General features: G+C 37.7%; 1 protein-coding gene across 1 annotated transcript in view; it reads left to right on the top strand.

Moving 5' to 3' along the window:
• Positions 1 to 1,641: 1,641 nt before the first annotated feature.
• Positions 1,642 to 27,183, top strand: part of LOC128744453 (gamma-aminobutyric acid receptor-associated protein) — a 44,540-nt gene continuing 18,998 nt past the window's right edge. Inside the window, exon 1 of the mRNA XM_053841483.1 lies at positions 1,642 to 1,815. Within this exon, the coding sequence (XP_053697458.1) occupies positions 1,726 to 1,815 (90 nt within the window). The 5' untranslated portion in view covers positions 1,642 to 1,725. The remainder of the gene's footprint in view (positions 1,816 to 27,183) is intronic.

The following is a 27,183-nucleotide window of genomic DNA, read 5'->3' as shown; positions in this document are numbered from 1 at the left end:
AGCCACGTGAATTTCAAATAGAATGACATTTCATAACAGTTACCCTTTGATTAAACGTGTAAAACCAGTGAAATATTTATAAAAACTTACACTTTAATTTCATGTGGATTCCAACAGGATACGATCTAATGGTAAAACACGTGGATTTGCAGTGCGAAAGCAGTGACATCCATGTTGATTGAAGGTTTGTTGGAAAAAAATGGTTGTTTAACGTGTTTCCCATATGAAATATTTCATTTCACGTTAAATCGAAGGGAAACGCTTTTGATACCCGAATGATTGACAAACGAAACAAGATTATCAATATTTGCACGGACTGAAGTTTTTGGAGCGTCTTAGTACACTGAGAAAACTTTTCGTATAGTTTCTATGTGTCCCACACATAGATTTTTGCAATGTGCCCAGTTAATGAACTTTAAATGCCAAACAGTTATAATTTATGGGTACGCGAAACTTTTGCACATACTATTCATTTGCGCATATTTTTTATGTGTATAATTGCACATACTATTCATATCCGTATAATTTTTATGTGTATTTCTAGGCGGATTGTGCTTATATGTGGCACATGATAATCATCTGGAATTTCATATGGAAATTTACCATTAGTTATGTGCAGAATATTTTGAGTGTAGAATACGAAACCTAAAAATAAAAAATAAGAAAACTTATCCAATTTAATTCTACTATGTGTATTTTATTCAATGACAGATACGTATTTCGCCTACGACTTGCAGGCTTCCTCAGTGTCTGTTTTCGAAAACAGACACTGAGGAAGCCTGCAAGTCGTAGGCGAAATACGTATCTGTCATTGAATAAAATACACATAGTAGAATTAAATTGGATAAGTTTTCTTATTTTTTATTTTTAGGTTAATATTTTCACGTTTAAATTCATGTGCAAAAGATCTCTTGGTAACGCCGTGTCTATTTTTATCAGTGTAGATAGTCACTCAAGGATAGGGTTGCCAGTCCCTTGATTTCACCTCAACGTCTGTCAAAAGGTCAAAATGGTCAAAATTTTTATGGGGAGATATCGATGTTATCCATCATATTATCGATATGTCTGGGTCTGCCATCCACAAATACAGAGATGCCAGAAGTGAAGACATGTCTTCATTTTGAAGACATTTTTGTTACAAAGAAGACTTTTATTTTGAAATGTCTTCACTTGAAGACATGTCTTCACCATGCAATTCAAATGGGTAAAAAAATCTGGAAAGCCAGGGGGCTGATATGACGTCACATTTTCATTGCTCACATGAAAAAGGCGGCAAACGCAAAGCGATTTCGCGAAACGAATTTAACTAATCATTTTCACAGTTTCATGTATTTCGCATCAATTGCCTGCCTGGTATTGGCTATGTGATACTAAAACCTTGGCTAAAATCAAACTAAAACTAACAAAATTGAACAATTTACACATCCCACTCGGTTGTCAGCTTGAGCCCATGTATGAAGCTGTCAGCTTGGGCCCGCTCTATGTTGGCTACGTTTTTTTGTACAGGTTGGTATTGGAAATGTCATTCCCGTGTGGAAAGCCGAAAGAAGACAAATGAAGACATTTTTCTTGATTTGTGAAGACTTTTCAAAAAATCACCTGGCATCCCTGCACAAATAGTTCGTAGTTCGTTTTCGTTCAATTATTATTTAATAGAGATTGAAGAACACAGTCACAGTGTTACAGATTACTTTTTTTCGTAGTAAATCAATCAAATAAATAAAAATGAAGTTCCAATATAAGGAAGAACATCCTTTCGAGAAGCGGAAGGCTGAAGGAGATAAAATTCGTCGTAAATATCCGGATCGTGTGCCAGTGAGTTTCAATATTTATTTATCAATGTGTTTATTCAGACAAAGCCTCGTCCTTTTAATTCTCGAGGACGACTGATACAATGGTTGAAGATTACTCTTCATTTCATAGCGAATGATTCATTGAAAACTGTAAATCAAAATGTCCGATCTACACATCTTGGTTATTCCTTTACAATTTGCGCATTTGCATCACACTGTTTTTTTGTATCTACATGGAATTAACAAATATCATGTATGAACAACAAGCTAATGAACTAATGCTAATGCCATATATGAAACAATGTAGATAGCTTTGCCCATGTTTGATCCCAAGAAGTTTTGTTATTGTTAGTATGTGTGGAAATAATTAAAAGCTGACCTTTACTACAGCTTGAAGTTGGTTTAAACTGCTCTTTTTGTCATCCGACTTAGACTAATAGCAAAATAAATTAATGAATCAGAGTTTTTGAACGGATCTTTTTAATTTTTGGTACTACCATTATGGAATTCCTGGTGAAATGATCATTATTTTAATGTAACTATTATAAGTATCAACATGTGAAGGAAGCCCAGAAAGTCATTCTTTTTTCACAGGTGAGTTGACTAAGTAAGCTGACTCAGTCGGTTGACTAAGACTAATACGGCCGCTTAAGACCTGAGACTAAGCTTAAGACTAATTTTTAATATGGGTCTATGTAGTTCAATTGAGGATTATAAAAAATACACTGAAAATTGATTTATATTTTGGGCATGAACGAGGGGCTCACGTAGGACTACGTACGCAGGTTTAATTTGACAAAGCTTGACATTTTGTAAATATTTGTCACGCACATTTTTAATTATCTGTCTTCTAATAAATAAATGCTCTGAAACCAGGGGTGTGAAATTGTCAAAATTTAGCGGACTAAACATCCATGGACGGCGACAACTTGGAACCAGCCAGTATACCGAAAATAACAGCTAAAATTAGTTAAATTATAGCTAAAAGGCTGTGTTTAACTGCTTTCTAATTAGTTTCAGTAGTCTTAAAATGGATAAACCTTCAAGTAGGCACTAGAACCAAAAGTACCAAAACCAATGAGTGGGACATGTACAATGTATGCAGTTTGACAGCCACACCACCCCGCTGTCTGAAACATTCTTATAAATTTGATAGGGTAATTGATCTTGAATGGACCTATTTAGCGCTTTTTAAACCCCAACTCACACTCCTGCTTAACTTCTCGTCATTTATAAATAATATGTGGTGATGTTACTATTTGTTGGAAAGTACCACCTTTTTACTACATTATCGGTACTTTAAAAATGTATAATTGATGAAGTTTTTATTAAATATATCGTTTTTTGCCAAAGCCTTTTTTTGATCTTGAATGGACCCAACATGATCTTGAATGGACCTAAATTAGGATTGTCATAGTTTCTTCCATGCAAATGAACAAAATAATAATAAAGATTTTTTTTAATAGTGCAACTATACTACTGTTATTTATTAATAGGACACAAGGTTGAACAGCTTTTACCTTTCTTATACTCTGTTAGAAAAGTATCAAAGTCGTTTGAAAAATATGAAATCGGTCACAGTCGCGGAGGGTCTTGTTTCAGCCCAACAATTGAACAATGTCTCAATGTTTTGGTATGTGTTGTGTAGGTATCTGTGTGTTTCATTTGTATATTGGAAATTTATTATTACCTGTTGTTCAGATTCGGTTAAAACGATTTCCAGGTCATAAAAAATTTATCTCCGCTGTTAGTTTCAAAAATTTAAACCATTCTTTAAAAAATACGTAATAACTTGTATTATACGTAGTTTATCAAGTAAAGCGTGATTTTAAGTTTTTGTTTATTGAATATTTCGAAAGCTATAAGATTTTTACTGACGTAGGACTACGTCTTACTGTAAAGTTTCAAAAGGTTTACGACTGCTCCTGTCGAACTTTTTGGACATAAAACCGTTGCAATCGTGACAAATTCGCTGATTAGTGGTAATTATTCAATTTTTGACACATTTATATGCAATTTTTTCAGTTCAAAAATGATCTAGATGATTTTGCCACGGTTTCGATTTTGGCAACATAGGTGACACGCATTTATTGTCAAATTCGAAGTCAAACTGTAAATGGTGCTTGATAAAATTAGACTTGGTAATTTTACTAGGTTTATAGGTTAGGCTAGAAGCTAGGGTTTAATTCTAAATGATGGTCGATGAAGAACTATATCAGATAGAAAGTAGGAAGTTTCAAAAATGAATATATCTCAGGGTCACTCAATTTAGGTGGAGATTTTTAATCTATCTGTCAATCGACTAAAGGGTAATGTGAAGTCAACCTGCTTACGGAATATAATTTTACTTTATTCAGAGCCTCACAATCATTTTGACTATTTAGAAAATTATCAAATACAATATTATTTCTTTTGGCAAGTCTTATCACCAGATCCACCAGGCACCAGATCATTATCCAGGCCTTTACCTAATTTTGTAATTTTGTAGGTCGGTTGGGCATCGCAGAGTTTCACGAGGGTGACGAAGTTGGCATTCTTGACCATCAGAAGTGGCTGCTTCTCTTTGCCTTTCTACTATATAAATATATAGTACTAGCTGACCCGACAAACTTCGTATTGCCACAAATTAACCTGTGTTGTACATAAATCATGAATCTCGGATGATCTTTGTCACTATCTCGAGTTTTGCAAGCCCCCCAGTGGGCGGCGCTTCCGACGGCGGGTCACCGGCAACACTCGCGACCGGCTCGTCCTGAATGATCTAGTGTTACTATAGATAGTTTTTGTGGTCTTGTTATTGATTAATGTTTTATGGAAGAGTCTCGAATTTCTCGAGTTGGATTAGTTTTTGAGTTTCGCAAAAATTTCTGTTTTATTTGTATGAGAGTCCATATCCCCCTACCACAGGGGTGAGAGGTCTCTATCATAAAATAAATTCAAGACTCAAAAATCTCCTACATGCTAAATTTGGTTCCATTTGCTTGATTAGTACTCAAATTATAAGGAAATTTGTATTTCATTTGTATGGGAGCCCACCCTCTTAAAAGGGAAAGGGGTCGTAATACACCACAGAAAAAAAATTCTGCCATCTAAAACTCTCACATGCCAAATTTGGTTCCATTTGCTTGATTAGTTCTAAAGTTATGAGCAAATTTGTATTTCGTTTGAATGGGAGCCCCCCCCCCTCCTAAAAAGGTAAGAAGTCCTAATTCATAATGGGAAAAATGGTTGCCTCCAAAAACACCCACATGCCAAATATCCATTTGCTTGATTAGTTCTCGAATTATGAGGAAATTTGTATTTCATTTGTGTAGAAGCCCCCCCTCTTGAAGTGTGGAAGGATCCTAATTCACCGTAGAAAATATTTTTGCCTCCAAAAACCTCCACATGCCGAATTTGGTTCTATTTGCTTGATTAGTTCTCGAGTTATGGGGAAATTTGTATTTCATTTGTATTGGAGCCCCCCCTCCTAATGTGGGAAGAGGTCCTAATTCATCACAGAAAAAATTCTTGCCTCCAAAAACACCTATACGCCAAATTTGGTTCCATTTGCTGGATTAGTTCTCGAGTTATGAGGAAATTTGTATTTCGTTTGTATAGGACCCCCCCCTCCTAAAGTGGGGAGGGGTCCCAATTCATCATTGAAAACAAAATTGTCTCCAAAAACACACATATGCCAAATTTGGTTCACTTCGCTTGATTAGTTCTCGAGTTATGAGGAAATTTGTATTTCATTTGTACAGGAGCCCCTCCTCTTAAAGTGGGGAGGGGTCCTAATTCACCATAGAAAATTTTCTTGCTCTCGAAAACCTTCACATGCCAAATTTGGTTGCATTTGCTTGATTAGTTCTCGAGTTATGAGGAAATTTGTATGGAAGCCCCCCCTCTTAAAGGGGAGAGGAGTTATAATTCCTCTTATAAAGAGGGGAGAGGTCTCAATTCACCATAGAATAAATTCTTGTCACCAAAAACAAACACCCACATGCCAAATGTTGTTCTATTTGCTTGATTAGTTCTCGAGTTAGGAGGAAATTTGTATTTCATTTGTACAGGAGCCCCCCCTCTTAGAGTGGGGAGGGGTCCTAATTCACCGTAGAAAATTTTCTTGCCCTCGAAAACCTTCACATGCCAAATTTGGTTCCATTTGCTTGATTAGTTCTCGAGTTATGAGGAAATTTGTATGGAAGCCCCCCCTCTTAAAGGGGAGAGGAGTTACAATTCCCCTTACAAAGAGGAAGGGGTCTCAATTTACCATAGAATAAATTCTTGTCACCGAAAACACCCACATGCCAAATTTGGTTCTATTTGCTTGATTAGTTCTCGAGTTATGAGGAAATTTGTATTTCATTTGTATAGGAGCCCCCCCTCCTAAAGTGGGGAGAGGTTCTTATTCATCATAGAAAAAATTCTTGCCTCCAAAAACACCTACATGCCAAATTTGGTTCCATTTGCTGGATTAGCTCTCGAGTTATAAGGAAATTTGTATTTCGTTTGTATAGGAGCCCCCCCCCACTTAAAGTGGGGAGGGATCCCAATTCATCATAGAAAAAAATTTTGTTTCCAAAAACACACACATGCCAAATTTGGTTCCATTTGCTTGATTAGTTCTCGAGTTATGAGGAAATTTGTATGGAAACCCCCCCTCTTAAAGGGGAGAGGAGTTATAATTCCCCTTCTAAAGAGGGGAGGGGTCTCAAATTACCCTAGAATAAATTCTTGTCACCGAAAACACCCACATGCCAAATTTGGTTCTATTTGCTTGATTAGTTCTCGAGTTATGCAGAAATTTGTGTTTCATTTGTATGGGAGCCCCCCCTCTTAGTGGGGGGAGGGGTCTCTAACCATCACTAAAACCTTTCCTGGCCCCAAAAACCTCTACATGCAAATTTTCACGCCGATTGGTTCAGTAGTTTTTGATTCTATAAGGAACACAGGACAGACAGACAGACAGAAATCCTTCTTTATAGGTATAGATAAAGGTATAGAAATCACTCGGAAAACCGGAAATGGAAAGAAGGTCCTGCGGGCCGATTGTCATATACCATTCGACTCAGTTTCGAAAACTGAGCATTTTCTGTGTGTGTGTGTGTGTGTGTGTGTGTGTGTGTGTGTGTGTGTGTGTGTGTGTGTGTGTGTGTGTGCGTGTGTGTGCGTGTGTGTGCGTGTGCGTGTGCGTGTGTGTGTGTGTGTGTGTAACGCTTTCAATCTCACTCACTTTTCTCGGAGATGGCTGGACCGATTTTAATGTTCTTAGTGTCAAATGAAAGGTCTAGGTGTCCCATAGGTCGCTATTGAATTTCATACTGATCGGACTTTTAGTTCAAAAGTTATGTATAAAAATACGAAAAATATGGGACTTCATTATCTCATAGGTCCCTTAACCGATTTGAACAAAATTGATTGCATATGAAAGAGGAGGCTTGTAAACCCTTAACTTCCAAATTTCATGATGATTGGGCTTGTAGTTTGAAAGTTACATAAAGAAATGTGAAAAAATAGTATTTAAAACATATTTTTGTAACATATAAGCAATGAAAAACATCCCCTCCCATGGGTAGGTGGTTTGTCGCGCACTTCGGCACACTCCTAAACTTAATTCCGCATGTAGAATGTAATATAGTTTAAGTTAGATATATGTGTAGTATGTAGTATAGTATTGCATAATTTAGCTTTATGTGTAGCATGTGTCTCGTAAAGCGGAATAGAGCGAAATTGAACAGATTTGATTTAAAATTCAATCCGTATGGGTCGAAGCACCGGGAGCGCTTACTCAGTTCCCTAGATGAATTGCTGGTATGCACAGAAATTTCTCTAGAAAACTGAAACCAAATCCAGCAACGAGGTAACAAATGACTGCACTGGTGACAACGATGGAGAGGACGGCGTGGAGCCTACTTTGGGCTTAAGTAAGATCGACGACGAACAAGACGAGGAAACAAACAAAGGAAGGAGAAAACAAGATAAGTACAAGCCATCTTATTCTATATTCACCAAGTACACAATTATAACGAGCCAAGTTCTGTCACTCTTCTTCCTCCTCATTAATCCATAATCACCAACGCATTATGGCGCTAGTGTTATCCGCAAGGATTCTTTTATCATTATCACAACCACCTTATCTCAGCCCTGGACAGAATTGGCTCTAACTGCCCCACCTCGTGCTGCAAACAATAACAGAAACAGAAACATATAAGCAATGAAAAACATCATACATTTAAAATCGGACGGTTCATTCAAAAGTTATTCAAATTTTAACTCTAAAGCACCGTATATTAAACCGTTAAAACGTGTGTTGATTGTATTCAATGTGTGTGATGTATGTGTGTATATATGTATGTATGTATGTATGTATGTATGTATGTATATATGTATGTATGTATGTATATATGTATGTATGTATGTATGTATGTATGTATGTATGTATGTATGTATGTATGTGTGTATGTGATGACAATTTGCAATTTTTCAATTTGCATTGAAATTCAAGAAAAGTGAGAAACATGTCAATTGTCTGAAGTTTTTGAAGCCTCTTCGTGGAATACGAACTCTGAAATCAAAGAAAAGAAAAAATTTTTACCGGCTAAATTCCACTATTTAATATTTATTCGCGACAGATACGTATACGCTTTGAAATAAGACACTGATGAAGCCTGCACGTCGTAGGCGAACTACGTATCTGTTGCAAATAAATATTAAATAGTGGGATTCAATCGAAAAGTTTTTTCTTTTCTTTGATTTTAGATTTCAATTGTCATTTTCTTCACTTGCTGTTACCGTGCAACCACCATATTCAAAACATTGCCTAATTCTGAACAGTTGCAAATTTTTCATAAATAATGACAAAACTCTGGTTATTTAAACCATTTTAATAATATGAAATCATCAGATGTAGTGATTGAATTGTTTAAATAGCTAGAATTTGGTCACTATTTAGGAAAAATTTGCAACTGTTCCGAATTAGGCGCTGTTTTGAATATGGTGCTTGCACGGTACTCACAATTGTACAAGAAAAGCAAAAAGCGAAGAAAAGCAGTTGATTTAAGCATGTAGGTATAGTAGTGTATAGGATTAAAAATACTAGTGAGTTGATTTTTCCAAATAAATTTATACAAATTTTGCGCATCAATAGATGCTCTTTTCAATCAATAGATACAAGAGCTTAGAAATGTTATATGAAAAATAGGAAGTAAACGTGGCTGGTAAACGGCTGAATAATGCGTACCGTCGGTGCCTTGTGCACGTGTAGGCATAAAATAGACCCTACAGTGGTTCATAGCCTCTTATTCAGCAACTCCTATTCCTACCGCCTCGTGGTACCAGCCGGGATACGAGCAACTTTGGTGGAGATCGGGTAACCAACCCTGGTGGAAGCCAAGGTCGTATGCTGACAGGAAAGGAGGGCTCTTTCGAGCTTCGTTGGCCCTCCGGCGAAACAGGGGGTTGGTGTAGCAGGCTTTGCAAGCCGTCACCACGAAAAATATTAAAGCATGGAACGAAGAACAAATATATTCTTACTGGAACAATCGGAATAGACCCACGCGACGAAAAAGGACTATGGATTGGAAACTCGGGACGTGGAACTGCCGATCTCTCAACTTCCAAGGGAGCACTCGAGTGCTCTCCGACGTATTGAAGAGCCGCAAGTTCGACGTCGTAGCGCTGCAGGAGGTGTGCTGGAAGAGCTCAACGGTACGTACGTTCAGAGATGGACATACCATCTACCAGAGCTGCGGCAACACACACGAGCTGGGTACAGCTTTCATAGTAATGGGCGAGATGCGGAAACGGGTGATTGGGTGGTGGCCAATCAATCCTCGAATGTGCAGGTTGAGAATCAAGGGCCGATTCTTCAACATAAGCATCATCAACGTGCACAGCCCTCACCTCAGAAGTACCGATGACGACAAGGATGAATTCTACGCGCAGTTGGAGAGTGAATACGACCGCTGCCCAAAACATGATATCAAGATCGTCATCGGGGATTTCAATGCTCAGGTCGGCCAGGAGGAGGAATACAAACCGGTGATTGGAAGGTTCAGTGCACACCAGCGAACCAATGAAATGGGCCTAAGACTTATCGACTTTGCCGCCTCCAAGAATCTGGCCGTACGTAGTACCTTTTTCCAGCACAGAATCCACCATAAGTACACCTGGAGGTCACCAAATCAGACAGAATCACAGATCGACCACGTTTTGATCGACAGTCGGCACTTCTCAGACATTATCGACGTCAGATCCTATCGAAGCGCTAACGTTGACTCGGACCACTACCTAGTGATGGTTAAGATGCGCCCAAGACTCTCCGTTGTGAACAACATTCGGTACCGACGCCAGCCTCGGTTAGATCTCGCGCGGCTGAAGCAGCCAGACGTCGCCGCAAACTACGCGCATTCACTCGAAGCTGCACTGCCGGAAGAGGACGAGCTGGACGAAGCCCCTCTCGAGGACTGTTGGAACACTATCAAAACAGCCATCAGCAGTGTAGCGGAGAGCTCCATCGGGCATGTGGCACGGAATCAGCGGAACGATTGGTTTGACGATGAATGTAGGAGGGTGATGGATGAGGAGAACGCTGCGCGGGCGGCCAAGATGCGCAGTGCCACACGTCAGAACGTGGAAAGACACAAACAGAAGAAGATGCAGCGAAACCAAATCTTTCGGGAGAAAAAGCGCAACCTGGAAGAGCAGGAATATGCAGAGTTGGAGCGGCTGCATCGTTCTCAGGAAACGCGGAAGTTCTACCAGAAACTGAACGGATCCCGCAAAGGCTTTGTGCCGCGAGCCGAAATGTGTCGGGATAAGACTGGCAGTATTCTGACGGACGATCGTGAGGTGACGGATAGGTGGAAGCAGCACTTCGACGAACACCTGAATGGCGCCCAGGCGGAAAACCATGGCGGCGGGGAAAGCGATTTCGACGGTGCAGCAAACGGGGAAGAGGTGCCAGCCCCAACGATAGGCGAAGTTAAGGAGGCCATCATGCAGCTAAAGAACAACAAGTCAGCTGGAAAAGATGGCATCGGAGCGGAGCTTATTAAAATGGGACCAGAAAAGCTGGCCGTTTGTCTGCACCGACTAATTGTTAGAATTTGGGATACGGAACAGCTACCGGAGGAGTGGAAAGATGGGGTTATCTGTCCGATCTACAAAAAGGGCGACAAGTTGGACTGTGAGAACTATCGAGCGATCACCGTTCTCAATGCCGCCTATAAAGTGCTGTCCCAAATCATTTTCCGCCGTCTATCACCAATTGCGAATAGATTTGTGGGAACTTATCAAGCCGGCTTCGTCGAAGGTCGGTCTACAACGGATCAAATATTTACACTGCGGCAAATCCTCCAAAAGGGCCGTGAATACAGAGTTCCCACGCATCATTTATTCGTTGACTTCAAAGCCGCATATGATACCATCGACCGGAAAGAGCTATGGAAAATCATGGACGAGAACAGCTTCCCCAGGAAGCTCATCAAACTGATTAAATCTACGATGGATGGTACGCAGTGCTGTGTTCGGATTTCGGGTGGATTGTCAAGTTCATTCGAATCACACAGAGGGCTTCGTCAAGGTGATGGTCTTTCATGCCTGCTGTTCAACATAGCGCTACAAGGTGTTATGAACCGAGCGGATATCAACACGCGGGGCACGATATTCAACAAATCTAGTCAATTCGTCTGCTTTGCCGATGACATGGATATTATCGGCAGAACATCTGTGGCGGTGGCTGAACAGTACACCAGACTAAAGCGCGAAGCAGAAAAGATTGGGTTAAAGGTAAATACGTCTAAAACAAAGTACATGCTGGCCAGTGGAACCGAGGCCGAACGACACCGCTTGGGCAGTAGTATATTGATCGACGGCGATGAGTTTGAGGTAGTCGATGAATTTGTCAACCTTGGCTCACTGGTAACGGCGGACAATGATACCAGCCGTGAGATTCGGAGGCGTATTATCAGCGGAAGTCGTGCTTACTATGGGCTCCACAAGCAATTGCGGTCGAGCAGGCTAAGTCCCCGTACAAAGTGCACTCTGTACAAGACGCTTATTAGACCGGTTGTTCTCTACGGGCATGAAACATGGACAATGCTCGAGGAGGACCTGCGAGTGCTCAGAGTTTTCGAACGGCGAGTGCTAAGAACGATCTTCGGCGGCGTACAGGAGAACGGCGGCGTACAGGAGAATGGAGGCGGAGGATGAACCATGAACTCGCACAGCTCTATGGCGAACCCAGTATCCAGAAGGTGGCTAAAGGTGGCTATATATTGCAAAATTGAAGCCAAGCAAACTAATAGTAAAATTTTGAGAATAATCATTTTGTTGTAGATATCCTTTTTCTTCAAAAGCGAAGTATAATAATAATTTGTCTGAACTCTTGTTTTCCAAGATGCTAACTGTTGAACGTATTAATATTAAAATATGAAAAAATCTGCAATGAACATATATTTCATATTGTCAATTCAATACAAGTTTCGTATGTGGATCTGAAGCCCGAAAGTTACGGCCGTCTGTAGAACCGTTACAGAGTTAATTTCTATATATATTCTATATATATTCGTTCAAGTCTGCAAAAATTATCTTTTGTATTTACATGGCTTATACAAATCTGGAAAAAAGTTTAAGTCCTGGTCTCGAAATATAATATCAAGAAAAAAATAATAATATCAAACCTTCATTAACTAAACAAAGGAGAAGAAACCAGTGTATATTTTTCCAGATTAATAAAAGTTCCTTACAAAAAAGTTGTACAGTACTTAAATTTTAGTTCAAACCAAAACAACTTTCAAAATTTTTTGATCCAAGCACATAAAGTAAGTATTCTGGCAGAGATGAATCAGCTTGAAAATAGTGGAGTGCTACAGGATCACTTTAGAGAGCCATAAAAGCGTAACTTGACCTTCATTTGAATTTTTTTTTTACTTGCATGTCACTCGGTTAGTTACCATGTATTTTAGAATAATCCAAATCTGTGTCACTTACTAGTTCAGAACTCGGTAACCACGAAATAGTATCGGAATCTAATCTTCTCGTAAAAATGGCAATTTAGGTCCCTAAAACTTTTTTACGTGGAACGCATGTGCTATGCTACTGACATTTTTTAAGAAAAAAAATCTCTGACACCATTCACGTTTGAAACCGCTTGTTTCTTGGTCAACCTTTTAGTCATATGAATATCAGCCCATTCCTCAGCTGATGCTGGTCAACAATAACGTGTTTATCTTTGATATATTAAGGATGCAAACGCACCACTATCAGAAGCGATTGTCATTGTTTGACTAATAGCATTTGTCCAGACCGGTGCACTTTGGATGAAGAACAGTACTGCGCTGGGAGTTTTCTAAATATCAGGGCTTCTAACAGCCCTTTGTCGAAGAACCTTGATCCGAAAAATGCCGAACATCGGCATAACAGGTGTTCCAAGTTTTTTTTTTCTGTGCCACAGAATCGACATATATCACCTTGCAGTTTCCTATAAGCTTCAGATGATAGCGGTTTGGACAATGTCCTGTTATAAGATCAGTATAAATGTTTAGATCATTCTTCAAAAACTCTAGGATTTTACGAACTATTGAAATGTTTGGAGAGATAAACCGTTTCGAATGCCTAGCAATGAAAGTGTTATTCAAATTTAATTCCACTTTCGTACATTTCCATACTAAAGCTCAGTAAAAAAGCAATATAACTTAACATGACTTGATTTGATGTAATGGTCGGGGCCACCGTTGATCCCAATAATAATCACAACATGACAATAGGCAGAAAAGTTTCGAACAGTTCAGTGACATCCTTTCTGCATGCGTCCAATGCATGGTAAAAAATTGTATCTTTAAGTTTTTCATCCCTTACATCCAAAATTAGGGTAGGTACAAGGACACTACAGAATAAAACGATCAATTTGGAGCCCCGAAATTCGGAGCTTTCGGAGTGTGTAACTTGTTGTATTTCTATTTTAAACTTATCTACTACCTATGACAGCAAAATATAATCCCACAGAAATTCGAAATATATCCGTCAAAAGTGGTAGCGAATTTCACTAATACATTGTTTAATTGATTGATGCCTCAATCTAATTCGGTTCTTTTGAAGCAAGTTGAATTAAAATGGAACCAAATTTAAAGCAAATGGAGTAAGAGTCTAATTCCATGCATCCCAATTTTCGGCGTTAGAACTTAAAGGTTAAGCACAATAGTCGCCTGTGACCTGTAGCAGAAATCAGAAAGCATAGAGGGTGTAGGATAGTGGATCGAGCCTAACGGGATAATTACTTCAACTTTGCACGAATTGGGTAATTTAGAGATGTAATCTGGTTGAATTGTAAAAATCTGCTTAACATTAAAGAATGCAACATAATTGCAATTTATTTTTTTGCCCCTTCAAATTTCGAAAATTTTTGAAGGGGGGGGGGGGGGGGGGGTGACATAAACTTTTTTTCAAATTTGTATAAGCCTTATTTTTCTATAAATTACGTAAATATTATAAAACTAAATAAGGTGTTCATCAATTAACATAAATGACGATACAAATATTTACGCACCCAAGGAAAGAAAATATAGTTATTGTACGCAATACGTTGTGAATTTTACTAGCAAATAAGGATTTTGAGGAATACGGAACGGATATTTAAAAATATAGTCAAATTAATTATAGATGTTCCTGAGAAATTAAATAATGATTATTGTGGCAGTAGAAGGGCGAGGTCACGCCGCTAGGTGGATTAATTCGGATTTTTTGTTTGTTTTGTGACTACAGGAGCTGGTTGACTTTTATTGGCCTTAGGGTTTTCGGTGAGCGTGCTGAAGGTGTTTTGAAGCTTTGGTACATGCTTGATTAACGTGTTTTCTTGTCTGAGTTTTTTCAAAACTTAAACTAATTTATTGCTGTGTTTATATGGAAAATACAGGACGTTATTCGTTCATGAAAAAATTTGTTTGATTCCAAACATTTTTACGATTTTGCCCGTTAAGCCTGTAGAGAGTTATGCAGGGATAACCACTTTAAATAGAGTTTGGAATATTAGCTTCGTAACTTATTCCGAAATTCCAGTACAATAAGGCTATAGATAAATCTGCGGAATCGTATTCTCAAATAACTTCATTCATTCTTCTGTGCCTACTTTTAACAATACAAGAACTGTTTCGTTTAGCATAATTTGGGATATTTTTTACACATGGCGACCAAATTGGGAAAATTTTACTCTACTTATGTAGATTACCAAAAGTGTTTCGTGCTAAAACAAATACGTAAAATCCAATTGAAAAACTTAACTGTAACTGCTTTTCTGCCAAATGCGAATGACGCAAAAATAGCTCTATTTTAACAGAAGGCAATTAGTATCCCTGTTATCTGTTAATCCATCTTATCTTTCAATCAATAAGAGTTAAAATTTTTGCACAATACTGAGAATAAATTAAGTTTACATAATTTTATGCATAAAATGACATATGTTATGCTAACTAGTTAGGAAGACCTTTTAGTTTCAAAACTAGAGCGTACAATGTACAAACACTGTGAAGCAACTACGAAAAAGGATGAGTAATAGTTTGTTTTATCAATAAGTTTTAACTAAGTTTTAATTCGGGTTTAACTAATAAGTTTAACTAAGTTTTAATTTGGGCTAGAAATTAAGCCTTCCCTCAATATACCCGTATACGGAGATACAAGTGACAACAAGCAGTTTCAATGAATATACAACGACGTGTTCGTTTGTGGTAGGTAAGCTACCACAGCTACCGTTAGTGATGTCTCGAAGCGCAAAATTAGGTCCATTATAAAATCAATACTAGGTCCATTCAAGATCACAAAAGAGGGTTAACATTTTCAAGGAATTTGAAGATTTTACTGGTTTTACTGAACTTTTAAATACCTTAATTGAAATTACACATATTTTAGCATCATTTTAAGAGTATTGTTTTATTTCAAACCAGAAGGGTTCCGGGTAGTAACAGTTTGAAAATACTCTATGGTGACTGCCAAAACGCTGAAAAACAGCTACTTTTAAATACGCGGCAATAAAATGGTTTTGGCTATAATTTTAATTTAATTTTAGTATATTTACGTTCAGAAATAAAAAAAGATAAACATAAAAGTAAAATACAGTACAAAGACTTGATAGATATATCCTAAAATTCTTATTTAAAAATAGGTCCATTCAAGATCAGAATTCGACTAGGTCCATTCAAAATCATTTACCCTACAAGAATAGAAGATTAAATTTCTTAAATGTTCGAACTCTATATCGTTCATACCTATCCGTTTCTTGGAGTTTGTAGTTCCACTAAGAGTTTCATCAAGCCACAATCACTCTTCTTCTGGTGCTTGGGGACTATATCACATTTTGAAAATTTTTGTGTCATAGACGAACCTCGTGTTTTTTTAGTCTTGACCTTGAAATGCGGTCAAGCATATAATTAATATTTTCTGAAACGGTGGTTCTACAATTGATGAAGGGACGGTAGGGGAAAGCTATGAAAATTTTTTGGAATGGTTGAGAAAGAGCGGAGATGGGGGGAGGGGTTATTGGTAGCTACGCTTAACAAGTAGTCGTTGTGACTCCTACCTTTTGTCCAATGCTGGAAGGTGCATGGGTCGAACCAATCTATAATCTGAGATTATGAGCGGATTCGAACCCACAATACCCGCCAGGGCATATGACTCGCTGGTACCCATGTACCTTTGAACTGCAGAGGCTGATGAGACTGCACAACCCACTTATCAAGGTAGCGACGTATCTGGTTAGGTATTTTTAGACACAAATTGTGCCTCTTCCTCCGTCTACTGTCCTGTGGAAACCACCGACCGAGAAGTTTTAATCTAACTAGTTTTTACTGTCAGGACGACACTGTGCAGGCCCTTGTGACTTACAAGGTATGCGCGTGACGCTGTTCGTCTATCACCGTGCCACCGTTTCAAAAAGTATTGATTTTTGTGTGACTTGTACTGCCCATACTTGCATGTGAGTCCCATGTCGATTTACACCGTTTTTGAGTAAAATGAATATTAGTGTGTATTTTTAGCGTACTTTCTAAAAACACATTGAAATTGACCTGTTTATTTCTACGAAAAAATACCAAAGTCATGTGGTCTCATATTGAGAGTACCCGCATAACAGTCCCATGATTGGATATTACCACAGAACAGAAGTGGAAGTAGAAATCCAAACACGTACATGTACGTGCTACTTTCCACAGATACTAGCGAACCTGGCGGCAGCGAGTTACTTTTCTCCACGAAACCACACGAACGCCTACGAATGCACACGAAAGCATGTGAAAGCTGCTATACGATTGGCAGCGAGCGTTCTGCTTATATTGCTGTCATTCGCTTCTATACGAAAACCTTCCCAAAGAAAAATAAAAACAAAAAAGACTGTTACCAGTTTTGATCGCCGAATCGTTCGGACTTCCACTTCTGCTCTGTGATATTACTGTACTGCCTTTTATCGCATATCAGTCCCATATTATCGGATGCAGACTTGTGTACGCTGACGACTCGAAACTGTTTCTACCTGACGATTATGGCCGCCTGCAAGCGTTACTTGATACATTTGTTGATTGGTGTAAACGAAACACGAAAGTGTGGCAAAATGTGAGGTGATAAGTTTCTACCGCATTAAAAACCCGATTGTATTCAACTATCGGATTGAGGGGTCTGAGCTGCGCAGAGTAGACCACGTTAGCGACCTTGGTGTGTTACTTGCAGGCATGGGTAAAACACCGAACCGAGCTTACACGTGGGCACCATTGCTCAAAACCACTCAACAAACTTAATTTCGTTTTGCACGCCGTTCCCGTACATGCAAACAAACACGAAGCGTAAGAAGCATTACACCGGTGGCGTTAGGTTTAAAAAATTTTCAGTCTAAGTTTTCAATGGCCTCGGTTTTGCACATTTCCGAGTGTTATCGATATCGGAATCCACCGTAGGCGAGTACTTTCAAGCTTGCAAAAACACGCATGGAGGCTAGAGTGTCCCAAAATAGCACTATGTCAGAAAACCTGGGGGCTCACCCCTCAAATGATAGCTTAGGGTGTCACAACAAAACTTTTATATGACGTCAATATTGGTTGCCGCGATTTAGGGGTCGCACATTTGAGTTTTATGAAAAAATGGCATTTTTCAGGAGTAAATTCAGAAAAACATTTTTAGAAATGTTAAAGTAGGTGAAAAAAGGTACTTAACTATTTTTTTCACATTCATTGGGATCTGATACATTCATAAAAAAGTAATGGTGGCATGTTTGGAGTCATATTTGGTTACAAAAATTTATTGAATTTGGCAAAAATTTAGAATTTTCGAAATTTCATTTAAATAAACGTCAAAACAGGGTATCGAACAGTATCTCAAAGTAACGTACGTATACTGTATAGATGGGAAATTTTATGACAAATAACTTTGCCGAAGAAAGTATGGACGTATGTTCAAATCTCGCTGAGGTATTCACGTTTTTGTGAAGGCGGGACCAAACATATTTTCGCAATTTTCAAATTTTAGTAGTTCCACGTGAAAAAGATAAATGAAAAAACTTGAAGTATTTATTCTAAACGTTACCTAGGTGTTTGATGGGAAGAAATATGCACCTTCCACAGAATTTAGCACCAGTTAGGCTCAAGAATCACTTATGAAAAGGGCGTATTTATATTAATAGGTACTACGTTTGAAAAATCGTATCTCCCGAAACTAGGGTTGCTCCAAAATGATGCCTAAGCATGAGTTGTAGAAAATTGATTTTTAAACCTGAAAAAATAAACTCTGAAATTTTTTTTGACCCTTTTTGTACTATCAGTAGATGGTAGAATCAGCAAGGTGTATTCAGATAAATTGAAAGGTAATATTTATTCTAGTTGCTAACAATGTAATATAACACGGATAACATATGAAATGGACACATTTAAAATAAAAAAATAAAACACATTAAATTTTTTTTCAAATATCTTAAATACGGCTGCATTTAGAAGCTAATTATTATTTTGAACGCGTGTTGTCAAGCACATACGAAGTTGTTCTTCAAATTCAAATATATGTATAACGAGAAATATAAGAATAACAATAAGAAATATAATAATAATCTTAGGTTACAAAATATTCATAAAAGTCGTTGTTCTACAAAATCCTTTGATAAATGTTGCACCATTTCAGAAAAAAGTCTCAAAATGCATCAAATCACCACTATTTTTCCAAAAAAATCGAGGTTACCATTTCCTGTATATTTTAATTTTACATTTTTTCCTGACTTTAGAACATAGAGAATTTTTTTTTCAGTGTTTATTTTTTTCATGTTTAAAACTCAATTTTCAAAAGCTCACGCTTATACTTCATTATGGAGCAAACCTAGTTTCAGGAGATACAATTTCTCAAACGTAGTACCTATTAAAATAAATACGCCCTTTTTAAAAGTGATTCTTGAGCCTAAATTGTGCCAAATTCTTTGGAAGGTGCATGTTTCCTCTTATCAAAAACGTTAGTGACGTTTAGAGTAAATAGTTACAGTTTTCTCATTTACCTCTTTCACATGAAACTTCTAAAATTTGAAAATTACAGAAATGTGTTTTGTTGCGCCTTCAAAAAATAGTAAATAAACTCCGCGAGATTTAAAGATACGTCCTTACTTTCTTCGGCAAAGTTGTTCGTCATAAAATTTCCCATCTACACAGTGAAGCTACGTTGCTCTGAGATACTGTGCGATACCCTGTTTTGACGTTTATTTAAATGAAATTTTGAAAATTTAAAATTTTTCCCGAATTCAATAAATTTTTGTAACCAAATATGACTCCAAACATGCCACCATTACTGTTTTATGAATGTATCAGATCCCAATGATTGTGAAAAAATAGTTAAGTACCTTGTTTCATATATTATAACACTTCTAAAAATATTTTTTTGAATGTACTTCTGAAAAATGCCATTTTTTCATAAAACTCAAATGTGCGACCCCTAAATCGCGGCAACCAATGTTGACGTCATATAAAAGTTTTGTTGTGACACCCTAAGCTATCATTTGAGGGGTGAGCCCCCGGCTTTTCTGACATAGTGCTATTTTGGGACACTCTAATGGAGGCGCTTCATACTTATTCTAATTGGCCGTGTGAGTGAAAGAAATAGAAAAGCAAAAAGACACGAGTTCACGCTGGTCGTCCAGCATATATCCGAGAAACTTTTACGAAGTAGAAATACACGCCATCCCGAGTGTTCCCGAAGTGTTAATACCCGGTGTGCAAAAAACAACACTGAAAAGGCTCGCGGTTGCTTTTTCACAGCGTACGGGTTGTTTTATCAGGCACGGCAACAGCGTACCGTCTCAAATAAACTTCGTGGTAGTTTTCAAATGCGGCACGCAGTTTGGTTCAGTTTTTAGACATGCCTGGTTACTTGGTACTAAACTAACATTCGACCTGCACCGTGAATCGATAATTTCGAAGGCAATGCGTCAGCTCAGCTTTATTTCGAAAATTGGTCGGAACTTTAACGATCCTCATTACCTAAAATCGTTATATTGTGCTCTGGTTCGATCGCTGCTTGAAAATTGTAGTATAGTTTGGTGTCCTCAGGAATTAACGTGGATCCTGCGCATCGAACGAGTGCAAAGAAAATTCATCCGGCTTGCCTTGCGACATTTACCTTGGCGCAATCCCGAAAACCATCCATGGTGAAATCGATTTTCCCAGGCTTTTGTCACTACTGGATTTTCGAGCTTCGCAACGGATTCTACGTTCTATTAAGCCTGAGGCCTGCACTCAGTGAACTTATTTTGCTTTTTTAACTGTAACACCTCAGCCAAGCAATATTCGAAAATATATATGGGGCATTTATAGAGTAAATTATTATCCATAAGATTGCTGAACTAAGTATTGCTCTATGTTTAGTATTTACGGCGCACTCCCAGTTTACACTGGCTGGTGCACCAAGGTGCGATCCCAGTGTGAACTGGGAGTGCGCCGTAAATACTAAAGATAGAGCAATACTTAGTTCAGCAATCTTATGGATAATAATTTACTCTATAAATGTCCCATACACAATATTTTGCTTGGCTGAGGTGCTACAGTTAAAAAAGCAAAATAAGTTCACTGAGTGCAGGACAAGCGTGATTGGCCTACTACAAGTTCCATTTCCATAGTACTGTTTTTGGATATAATGAACCATTTACCGCATGTATTAGATCTTTTTTGAAAGTAGAAGAGTTATTTGAGTTCAATGAACCTTTGCATAATTTTTTGCAGAAGATAAAAGCTTCTAATCTTTTATAGTAATTAGACTTCATGTAGACATTAGTCAGATGAATCTATACCTATAAAGAAGGATTTCTGTCTGTCTGTCTGTCCTGTGTTCCTTATAGAATTAAAAACTACTGAACCAATCGGCGTGAAAATTTGCATGTAGAGGTTTTTGGGGCCAGGAAAGGTTTTAGTGATGGTTAGAGACCCCTCCCCCCACTAAGAGGGGAGGCTCCCATACAAATGAAACACAAATTTCTGCATAACTCGAGAACTAATCAAGCAAATAGAACCAAATTTGGCATGTGGGTGTTTTCGGTGACAAGAATTTATTCTAGGGTAATTTGAGACCCCTCCCCTCTTTATAAGGGGAATTATAACTCCTCTCCCCTTTAAGAGGGGGGGTTTCCATACAAATTTCCTCATAACTCGAGAACTAATCAAGCAAATGAAACCAAATTTGGCATGTGAAAGTTTTCGAGGGCAAGAAAATTTTCTATGTTGAATTAGGACCCCTCCTCACTTTAAGAGGGGGGGCTCCTGTACAAATGAAATACCAATTTCCTCATAACTCGAGAACTAATCAAGCAAATGGAACCAAATTTGGCATGTGTGTGTTTTTGGAGACAAAATTTTTTTCTATGATGAATTGGGACCCCTCCCCACTTTAGGAGGGGGGGGTCCTATACAAACGAAATACAAATTTCCTCATAACTCGAGAACTAATCCAGCAAATGGAACCAAATTTGGCGTGTAGGTGTTTTTGGAGGCAAGAATTTTTTCTGTGATGAATTAGGACCTCTTCCCACATTAGGAGGGGGGCTCCAATACAAATGAAATACAAATTTCCCCATAACTCGAGAACTAATCAAGCAAATAGAACCAAATTCGGCATGTGGAGGTTTTTGGAGGCAAAAATATTTTCTACGGTGAATTAGGATCCTTCCACACTTCAAGAGGGAGTGCTTCTACACAAATGAAATACAAATTTCCTCATAATTCGAGAACTAATCAAGCAAATGGAACCATATTTGGCATGTGGGTGTTTTTAGAGGCAACCATTTTTCCCATTATGAATAAGGACTTCTTACCTTTTTAGGAGGAGGGGGGGGGGGGCTCCCATTCAAACGAAATACAAATTTGCTCATAACTTTAGAACTAATCAAGCAAATGGAACCAAATTTAGCATGTAGGAGATTTTTGAGTCTTGAATTTATTTTATGATAGTTAGAGACCTCTCACCCCTGTGGTAGGGGGATATGGACTCTCATACAAATAAAACAGAAATTTTTGCGAAACTCAAAAACTAATCCAACTCGAGAAATTCGAGACTCTTCCATAATACATTAATCAATAACAAGACCACAAAAACTATCTATAGTAACACTAGATCATTCAGGACGAGACGGTCGCGAGTGTTGCCGGTGACCCGCCGTCGGAAGCGCCGCCCACTGGGGGGCTTGCAAAACTCGAGATAGTGACAAAGATCATCCGAGATTCATGATTTATGTACAACACAGGTTAATTTGTGGCAATACGAAGTTTGTCGGGTCAGCTAGTTACAAATATAAATAAATAAAGATGCATTTTCATCGTTTTTGAGTTAAATATCAAATTCTCTGTTTTTCTTGTTTTACTATCCATTAAGAATACAAAAAAGTTGTTTTTATTCCAAAAATCTGAAAAAAATATGAAGCCAAATTGTCCCATCTGAAAAATAATCGCATATCAGTCCCATCAAATGTTTTTCCTGGGTATGGCCATATATTTTTCTTCAATCCATATGAACAATATATGTTGTTGTTTTTACGCTTTTTAATTATTAAAAATCATCAGTTAACAGGGTTGTTTTAAAGAAATTCCATACGAAAGTCAATAGAGTAATTTTCGTTGAAACAGAGCCACTAATGACACGTGAGGTGTTCAAATATTGGAACTTTTGTACTTGATTGGTTGGAAAATATGAGAATTCTTAATACCTACCTCGAAACAGTGGGCCCCTCGTTCGCGAAGGGTCCCGATGGTTTAAAAAAAAGGTGAATTTTTAGCAAAACATTGAAATATATATCATGAGGCGTTTCCTAAATTTGCAATAAAATAACTAACAAATGACATAGTTCTGTAAAGAAGAAGAATGGAATGAAATTCCTGAGGTAAAAATTAAATTTGTTAGTGGTCATCTTGGTTTTGGTCACTTTATAGGATTTTATGACAAAAATCGTCGTTTTCACCCCAACCGATTTTCATTTTAAGATCACCATTGGAAAGCTGAGAAAAAATGCTATTCGTCGCATAACTACTTCTATCACAGAACGATTGCGACTGAGCTGAGAGTAATATGCGATTATTTAGCTACTCGATGGTAATCGCATATCAGTGTAACCTTATTTTTCATTGCAATTTTCACAAAAAATGCAATGTTTTGATAAAGAAGTTATGTTTAAGGTCTATTTCATTATATTATGTCGAAAAAAATAGGAATAATTTACGCTCAACAGGTGAAATAACCCAAACAAGAAAAATACCTTCAAACGCTGTTTTCTCAAATCGATGATATTGCAGATGGAACTGATATGCGATTATAGGCAGTATAGCTTTGCCAATTTACATTTAATTTGAACGCACTGGTGGCATTTGACTCGTATGTTTATCTAGTTTTGATATACTAAAACATTTGGGCAAAAAACGACAAGAATTCCGGGTAGTCAGGAATTACACAGAATAGTGTTCGGGTCCGGTATAAAGCCCCAGACACAATGTATACGGATTTTACTACATTGTGGAAATTTGACAGAAAACCCATGGAAAAACTGTCCGACAGGAACGCGGCATCGGACGGACTATCAACTTTAGCATACAGCTTCAGAGAGTCGCGGGCTTTTAAGCAGGAAGTTGACATCGTTGAAGTAGACGAGCAAGATGGTCCAAGATGGCTACCTTGTGGAATTCCAGAGTTAGCAGTGAAAGATCTGGAGGTAAAACCTTGCTTACCTCTAGGTGGCGATCGGAAAGGTATGACTTAAACCATCGCACAATAGTCGGAAAATTGCGATTTTTGGCCAAAATTATTTTTGAGTTTCAAATTGATTCTAGATTATATTTGTTACAAAAGAAATGATTTAAACTTATAAGAACTCATATTTAGGGTGATTTGGGGAAAAATGATCAAATGTTTTCGATTTGCTTGAAAAAAAAAAATTTTTTTTTCTCGCAGGGATTCTCCAATTTGCTCATTGAAACTCTCTTCAGATACTAAATAAATTTAGTAACAAAGATAATCAAATTTGTTGAAAGAATACTTAAAATTTTAAGGACTTGCTAAAAATATGACAGTTATAAAATTATTTTTTTTTCGGAAAACGTCAAATTATAGCAAACTTTTTATTCATGTTTTGATACAAAATACTTCGAGTTTTCAGACGCACTGTAAGAAACTGCGGCGACAAGAGGCGACAAGAGTTGTTTTTTTGATTAAAGTTTATGAGAATTTAATTTTTATTAAAAGTAGCCTATGGCGCACCTCGTTGGGTTTAAATTTGTTTTCGTTTCATTTTGACGTAGGACTACGTCTTTGTTTACTATACTGGGACTGGGTAGCACTTTGTGAAAACTAAAATAGGAGTGTAACGTTTGAATTTGGAATGCTGCTCCTAATCAGGTGATAAATTTCATACGAAATGCATCACCTGATTGGGATAAATGCCGACAGTAGTTGAGGTGGCTCATCAAACTTTGATAGCTCACCGATACGACATGGCGTAAATTAAAAGAGGACAAACCACAATAGATCAAAATAATGGTCGCGGTGGTAAGTCCCCAACACAAAAAAAAAAACGTTTGAATGAAAGATTTCAAATGGTAATAGCTACTAAACTACTGAACGAAACTAAATATTTTATATGTCGTTGGATAGATAAAATAACTACCAATTTTATAGAGGGGGTAAGAAAGCAATTTTATAGAGGGCGTAAGACGGGGGGCTCCTATACAAATGAAACACAAATTTCCTTAAAACTCGAGAACTAATCAAGCAAATTGAACCAATTTTGGCATGTGGGGGTTTTAGAAGGATGGATTTTTTCCTAGGCAAGAATTTTTTCTATTGTGAATTGAGCCCCCTCCCCTCTTTAGGAGGGAGGGCTCCCATGCAAGCAAAAGGAACAAAATTTGGCATGTGAGTGTTTTTGGAGGTAAGAATTTTTTCTATGGTGTACTGAGAATCCTTCCCCTTCTAAGAGGGGGGCTCCCATACAAATGAAACAAAAATTTCCTCATAACTCTAGAACTAATTTACCCTTCCTTCATACTGAATTCTAAATTTACCCACTGAAGCCTCCTGAAAGTGCAAAAGTCCCTCCTATAGTTAAGTGTACTGGTCAGTGGAACAAATGAGTCCTCGCCAGGGACAGCTACAATATGGGATAGTACTGCCTGTGAGGAATAAGTAGATAAAGTAAATCAAGCTTTGAAGGAAGGGTAAACCCCGATACACACAAGCACTCATAAAATTTAATAAGCATATCGCTCATTCAATAGCGATTATAGCAAAAAGAAGTGCAGTGCGGGTCATACAGCAAACACCCGGGCGATATCACAATAGATCAACTATACTGGTCGCAGTGATGAGTCGACACAGAAAAAAAAATCATGCAAATGGAACCCAATTTGGCATGTGAGGGTTTTTGGCGGCAGGAATTTTTTTACGATGGTTTGAGACCCCTGCCTTTTATGATGGTAGGAAGATAAGGACTCTCATACAAATAAAACTGAAATTTTTGCGTATGTGCCATATTTTCTGCTATGTAACAAGCGGTAAGCTGTGAAAGTAAACTAGTAAAACCCTCTCGGAACACGAGACAGTGAATCGACGCCGCTAACTTACGTGCCGGTTGCCATTCATGTCAAAAGAGAAGGACATTCGAATAGCACGTCATATTTGCTATTGGCTTTAATGCGAATTAAAGTAAGATGATTGAAACATGTCAAGCTACGCATAATCATATTTAATTCAATAATCTGTGGGCTGGTCATTCATTATTATTTCATTCAACCTTTATGATGCACACAAGTGATTTTTAAAAGAAATCTTTATGTCCTAATGGTTTTCAGGCGTTGTACTTATGAACCCCCGTCCACGTATTTTCAAAGCCACCATTGCATTCAATGAAGAATTGAATCTGAATATTTCGCTCTTCTCTTTTAAACGTTCACTTAAATAATGGCACTCAGAGATTCTTTTAAACATACATATGCCAGAAATGCAGTTTACATTAGTCTTTGATCATCGGATATAGTCCTACGTCACCCTTTCGTACAACCCTTAGGGATGTATACCTTGTAGTTTTTTAATAGGCTAAGATATCAGTTTTAAAATGATATATAACAATAATATTTACATCCCCGATAACTATTTAATTTTTTGACTTTTTTAAAATGACTTATTTTTCAAACTTTCGAAATGGGCAACGAAATGGGGGTTTTAAGCAAAATTATAACAATATTTCATCCAAGGCATGTTTAATTAATGTCCTTATTGTTTAGTATTTATTATGTACTAGCTGACCCGACAAACTTCGTATTGCCAGAAATTAAACTGTGTTGTACATAAATCGTAAGTCTTAAATGACCTTTGTCACTATCTCGAGTTTTGCAAGTTTCTGGGGAGTTCATGGGTGTTTTAATATAAAAATTTTCCTCACAGTAAAGTAGAAAACAACTCCCCCATTGCTTAGTCTGATAAAATAAAGCGGATAGCATTTAAATATTCTTCATCATTACAAACCATTTTGCCGAATACCATTTTGCGGAACATCAATTCTCGGTTGTCCGTAACGCGGAATAAAGAGTTTAGAATACAATTTCGCGAAAAACCTTACGCGGGATGTACCATTTCACGGAAAATCTTCAATAATACCATAAGCGTATGCTCGCCCCTTACGCTTAACTCCACTTAAAAAGTTTTGTACAACCTAGCTGCAGCTTCATCTGTACGGAAATCCACTTTTTTTCATGTCTTCCTCAGACTTGACCTCCTTGGGATGCTTCCGTAGTGCCTGCTTCATAACAGCTTAGTATTTTTCGACTAGGTTGACCCGTCGTGGCTAGCCACGCTACCAAAACTTTGAAAATGTAATATGGTTTACAGTTCAGTAGCACGTAAAATTTATTAGTGAAACAGCTCTCAAATT

This window comes from Sabethes cyaneus, chromosome 3, assembly GCF_943734655.1.
Source record: "Sabethes cyaneus chromosome 3, idSabCyanKW18_F2, whole genome shotgun sequence".
NCBI lineage: Eukaryota > Metazoa > Arthropoda > Insecta > Diptera > Culicidae > Sabethes > Sabethes cyaneus.
Note: the sequence above shows the minus strand (reverse complement) of the source record. Positions and strands in the feature narration are given on the sequence as shown.